Source organism: Seriola dumerili, unplaced genomic scaffold (genome assembly GCF_002260705.1).
Source record: "Seriola dumerili isolate Sdu_G_001 unplaced genomic scaffold, Sdu_1.0 BDQW01000468.1, whole genome shotgun sequence".
Taxonomy (NCBI): domain Eukaryota; kingdom Metazoa; phylum Chordata; class Actinopteri; order Carangiformes; family Carangidae; genus Seriola; species Seriola dumerili.
The window spans coordinates 3228517-3234559 of record NW_019174723.1 but is presented as its reverse complement, the minus strand read 5'-3'; the positions used below and the strand labels follow the sequence as shown (position 1 = coordinate 3234559).

Here is a 6043-nt window from a genome sequence, read left to right as displayed (position 1 = left end):
CAGCTGCTGGCTAATGAACTTTCTCCACTGGAACACAGAAGTCACAAGTGGCTTGCTCAAAGATGAGGAATTCAAACCACTGATGTTGTTTATACATCCTGATTGTGTATTAAAGGTCCCATATTTTCCACTTTTCCACCAGTGTTTTATTGTAAGTGTTGATATCCATAACAAAATATATTTGTGGTTTTAAGAATCAGTAGTCATCTCAATGTAGTTTTACATCTCCTCTCTCAGGCTTCTCTCTGGAGCTCTAGCAACAATAGGTCAGTCAGCCAATCAGAAGAGAGACTTTGAACCTCTCTTCTGATTGGCTGACTGTTTTCTCAGTGATCGAATAAAAATATAGCTGATTTCAGGTAAACACTGAGAGAAACCAAATCCTGCAAGGTTGGAATGGTGTGTGCAGATGGGCTGGGCTTGGGGAATGGCTGAGAGTGGTGACTGCTTTGTTATGACATCACAAAGTTACAGAAGTCTTGGTAGCTCGTTTTAAGGCTAAGTTTCTGAATACAGGCTGTGTGCATTTCTCTGTGGACTGAGTGCTTTGATACTTTCACAGTATTAATATAGAACTTAGACTATGCTTTATAATAAGACTAGAATTACTGATTCAATGCGTTACTGAGATATGCCGTTCACAAGAATGGGATGTCCGTCATGCAAGAGAGGTAATAAAAACAAATGAAATGATGAAAGTTATAGTAATGACATTTAAGGTGTATCGATTGATTTCCAAACGTCATTCATGGCTGTCGCCGGTGTGGAGGCATAGAAAATACATGAATCTCATATTACATAATATGGAAGCTTTAAAAAGGGAAAGTAATTTAGCTTTTACAATGCATATCAAATGGAATAAAATATCCTGTCATTTAAACAAACTTGTACATGTGCAGGGAAAAAATCAGATATGACACCTTGTTTTTATACAAACCCCCTAAAAACTAGGTGATGACTTGGAGAATCGAAAGTAAAAGGCAGTGTCGAGTCCATACAAACAGAGGTTTAACCCTCCTGCAACAAAATGCTTGAGAAACGAAGTGGCACAATACTGATTGTCACGTATAACAAAGGGGCAATAACTGCGCAATTATTGCATTTATGTGTCTGTGATTCTCTTCAAAAATGAAATTAATTCCAAACTAAAAGAAAATGGAGATCTGCACAATTTGAAGTGACTTTTAGCGTTGATTTTGTGTACATGCTCAAGGTTAAGCTACTTATCTGTTTTTAATTTCAAAAGCGGCACAAAGACGTAATGTCTAGAAATATATAAATAAATAAGCCTTAATGATCCATCCAGCTACAACTCTGACAAATTGGAATAAAAAAAAATAAAAATAAGATAAAGCTCTGTGAGGGAAATAATTCATTTCATTTAATGAAATAGTTGTGAGTGTTTCCTGCTCAAAAAAAAATCACCAAAGTTTTGATTAAAATTGGTGGTTTCTTCTGGCTTTTGCATGAGAAAATGTGCAACTTTTCCAAAGTGCAGATGTGGTCCTGAATCAGAGGTGGCCTTGGAGCTCCTCCTGCAGCGCTGGGAGAGCAAATGTCCCTGACCACAGCAAGATTACATATTCAGAATAATCACAAACCCGAAGTTCACCAGCTGGCCTCTCAAGTGTTGTCTATGTTAACTCCTGTCAACTCAAATCAAGCCCATCTCTGACATGAAATAACTCAGCATTGATCAGTTTTATATTCACAAAATTGATTTCAGCATCTGTTGTTCAGGTGCATGAGCATCACTGTGCACTTCTTATGTCTATACAATTAATCACATCCAGGGCACATTGTAAACTGAAATATCTGTGCAACAAAACAGGGGAAAAATATAGAAAATATACTCTAAATCCAATCCAACCCAACTCATCATTATTATTATTTCTAATATCAAGTAATATTCTTATTTCGGAATAGTGACTATAACTTTGTTTGCTCAGTAAGCTTCACTGTAGTCCCAGTGGTCACTAATATTTACTTCATACTGTGTAACTCATATAGTTTCAGCATGTGCCCTCTTGAAGTCGAGGACGAATTGACAGATCAACCCAAAGAGATCCTGAGAGTCTTGATTCGCCGGTTCTCCAAATTTAACCTGGACGAGAGGAAAAAAGAATGATTGGAAGTTAAAAACTTTAGTCTGATATCAATTACACCTCCCAACACCTTTGAACTCATAAAAATTATTTTTACAATTAACAACTGAAGTCACTTTCATCAGTGAACCAGCACCTAGGCCATGCATATTCTTCTTAACAATGGTCTTTTGATATAATTACCTCATGTACTGCCTCAGCATGCAATCCATTCATCGAGTCCACTCATACCATGAGGTAGACGTGTACTGCTGAATTAACACTTACACCTCGTGGTTAAGGGTCGCCAGCATAAAAATGTTAGCAATTCTCAAGTCAGACTTTATCAGAAAGGGTCGCGATGGCTAAGTGAACTAATTGGCTTGTTGTATGCCGTCAACAGTGCAGCCTGAAGTTCAGGCTCAAGCTGCAGCTGCCACTCGCTCCTCAGTTTCTTTACTCCTTATTATGTTTTACAGATTTAAAAATGCCATCACATACTACATTTTCTTAATATGTGGATATGATTGCTGATAAGTAAGCATGTACTATAAAGTTTACAGTATAGTGCAATCGCCAAGGTGATGATATTTTACAGCCTTAAAGGAATAGTTTGACATTTTGGGAAATGCACTTATTCACTTTCTTGCCAAGAGTTTAAAGAGAAAAAACCGTACAACTCTCAGGTCTGTTTGCTAAAACTGTACAGATTAAACAAACAAGACATAACATGCTCATTAGTGAGGTTTAGAGTTGCACGTTAGCAGTTTTTATTAACTTTTGAACAGGCCCGGCTGGCTGTTTCCCCGTTTTTGGTGTTTGTGCTAAGCTAAGTTAAGCTAACCAACTGCTGATTGTAGCTTCATATTAACCGCACGGACCATCTCGTCTAACTCTCAGCAAGTCAGTAAATGAGTATGTGTCCCAAGATGTCAAACTATTCCTTTAAGAATTAGTATTCATCGTCATAGCATTTAGTTTTGGACAGATTGAGTTTTTCTTGAGGCCAGGATCAACACCAGCAGTCAAGGGTGAAACCAAAAAACTTTTCAAAGGATCAAAGCCCATTAGAAAGAGATTCTGGCAAATCAGCCAGTTTGCCGCGGTAGCTTGGTATCGGCAACGGTTTTGGACTTTTTGCAGTCAAGTCTGGAATTTGTGCACATGGTAGTTTTTGTCTTTGGGACTGATCTGATGAAGCACAGAGTTTAATCAGGCAGAGCACTGACGTTGATCTTGCATTAGCTGATTCATTCATGCCTCACAGTCATTGGCTATCAGCAGACTAGTCAGAAACAATAATATCCATGCAGGTGTACATTGCTACTATTATAACCTGACACTTCTCATTGTTAATCTTCTCCATTACTCTGACTTTGTGAGAGCTCCCTCAAACAGCAGAGCCTCTTGCCACCAAATCTAGCCGTATAACTGTTTGCTGTAGATGTTCAGTTCCCATGGTTTATGCAACCAAGAGATGGCAACATGTGATTTGTTTGGACATTTGAATTTGAAAGCGTTATTGCAATATATTCCATTTTATGAGGCATTTCCACCATAAAGTGATGCAGGAAAAGGCACAAATTGGTGCATAAAAATTCAGCAGAATGCAGGAACTAAAGTGTCAGATGCTCCAAATTTCCTGGGGGAGGACACCCAGACCCCTCGCTTAATGTGCCCCTTTCCCCAGTGTTCAAACGAAACCTACGCCCATGGCTGACAGTGAGTATGTTTGTATTTCTGTGACTCCTGACATTTCTGAAAGGTTTACACAGGTGTAAAACGTCTGTTTTGACAGCAAGAGGCAGATGTCAGTTGATTATTAACACTTTGTCCTCTCTACAGTATATTACACTCTCAAATCAGATATCAGATATTGCATTATATTCCCAAAATATCAAATCTACCATCACACTTCAAGTAAGGCTGTGGGAGACATAAAGGCTGTGCTTGTTGTATATCTCAATGTGTTTCCATTTTAACGAGTGAGGATAAGAAGGATAATTAGATTGACTGCTGGTTGCACTGGTTGCATGTGTATTGTACCGTGGCGGTAGACGCTAAGCTACAAAGTAAAAAGAAAAAAAAAAGGTTTGTGATTATTCGGCGCTCCTTTATCTCCAAGCATCAGACATGCATAATTGGTATACTGAATCCAGCAATGTCACTAGCAGAATGTATTAAAAATACATTTAAAGTAAATCAATTATATTTTAACTAACTACAGTCAAACATATATGCAAAAATAAAAGTTAAAGCTACACTTTAATCCCCCCCATTAGTATTTATAAGCACTATACAGATTAAACATTTAATAAATGGTTTATAACACACTATAATGTAGTAATATAAAATGTCTCTTTCCATTTAATGCTTTGAGTGGTTTTTAAAATCATGCCTCCAGAGTAACAACTACAAAAAAGACCTCTCCAAAATCGACCCCTCAAAAATTCCATGAGCCTCATCTATGTTTCATAAATTTGCATGCTGGCTATTCAAGGACATCACTATGAATTCTCCTCTGTGACAAGATGTGACTAAATATGACGCCTTTTCCCCAACCTGCTGCTCTCCCGCAAAACACAACAGCCCAGTCAGTCTCAATCACTTTCTCCAGTGTTGCTTAAGGGGGTTTATTGTATATTCACAATGTTTCAGACAGACACACACACACACACACACACACACACACAATATAGGAACAGGGTCCCCACAAAGTGATATCAAAGGGGGGCAAGGGAATTTCCATCTTCATGTGCCACTGGTCAGATTTTGACTAAACTTTGAGGACTGATGCTTGATGGCACTCTGATATTTAATGTAGACCCAGAATGGCCCAGTAGGGATGCTACAATTCAAAAAGTAAGTTTATTATTAATTAGAGTAAAAAAAAAAAAAAAAAGGAAATCAGCTGAACTATATATCAAATATATCATGATTCTATTGGTCCAACTTTGGCACCACTGCCTGGTGATTAAAAATATAACTCCTAGCCTGAAGGGGCAGGGGACACTACAGTTAAAGGTCAAATTGTTAAACTTTAAAAGGCCACAGCCAAGTCTGCTTTTAATAATACTTGGAGGAGTGGTTTCTGCTAAGAATAATGAATAATATGGAATTTAACTTGTGGGGATATTTCACTTAAAAGGTATAGTTTGACATTTTGGAAAATATATGATTGTTTGCTTTCTTACCAAGAGATAGATTGGATATTATTCCTACAGTAAATAAGATGCTCCAGCCAGGGAGGGAAGTTCACTCATCAGCATATGAGACACGTTTCCTCAAAAATTTAAATAACAAGTCCTTTTTATTTACAGATGCGTTCATACATTAGGCTGACTAAAAACAGATCCACCATGAGGATATACCACTGCAAAGCCTCGCCCTCAAAGGACCCAGATTTCCTGCCCAAATTGAATGCTAACCTTCATCTACTACAACATTCCTGACTCGTAACAGCTTGAAATAATGCTAGTCAACACGACAGGTAATATTTGTGGGCAAATTCCCTTTGATCATCCACAAGTCAGCGAGGGTCCGCTAGAGTTTTCATCATCAGAGGGTGCAAGGCTCTGGACACTGAGTTTGAAGAGGCTGTGTCTGCCGCTAACCTCACCTCTACAATTCATCTGTAAAAGAATACGAAGACAACCAAATGTGTTGTAGTTCTTCTTGCATGGATGTCGCCATTTTGATAAGATTCGTAATGTACATGCGCAGAATACATAGTCACCATTTTCCGTGGTGTCCACAGCTGTCCAAGTACACATCTGCAAGCTATTTTAAAAGACAAATGTGAGGACTCTAAAGGGAGTTCAGTGAGAACCAATACACGTCTTATTGGAGTTCCAGTCTTCATTCTAAACTAAGCTAACCATCTTCTGGTTACAGCTTTAAATAAGTGCATTTCCCATAATGTCAAACTACTCCTTTAGCTTGTGGAAGCCTCGACAATA

At 38.2% G+C, this 6043-nt stretch overlaps 1 protein-coding gene across 1 annotated transcript in view; it reads right to left on the bottom strand.

Moving 5' to 3' along the window:
• Positions 1-716: 716 nt before the first annotated feature.
• Positions 717-6043, bottom strand: part of LOC111234874 (formin-like protein 13) — a 36417-nt gene continuing 31090 nt past the window's right edge. Inside the window, exon 18 of the mRNA XM_022763069.1 lies at positions 717-2104. Coding sequence (XP_022618790.1) covers positions 2003-2104 — 102 coding nt within the window. The 3' untranslated portion in view covers positions 717-2002. The remainder of the gene's footprint in view (positions 2105-6043) is intronic.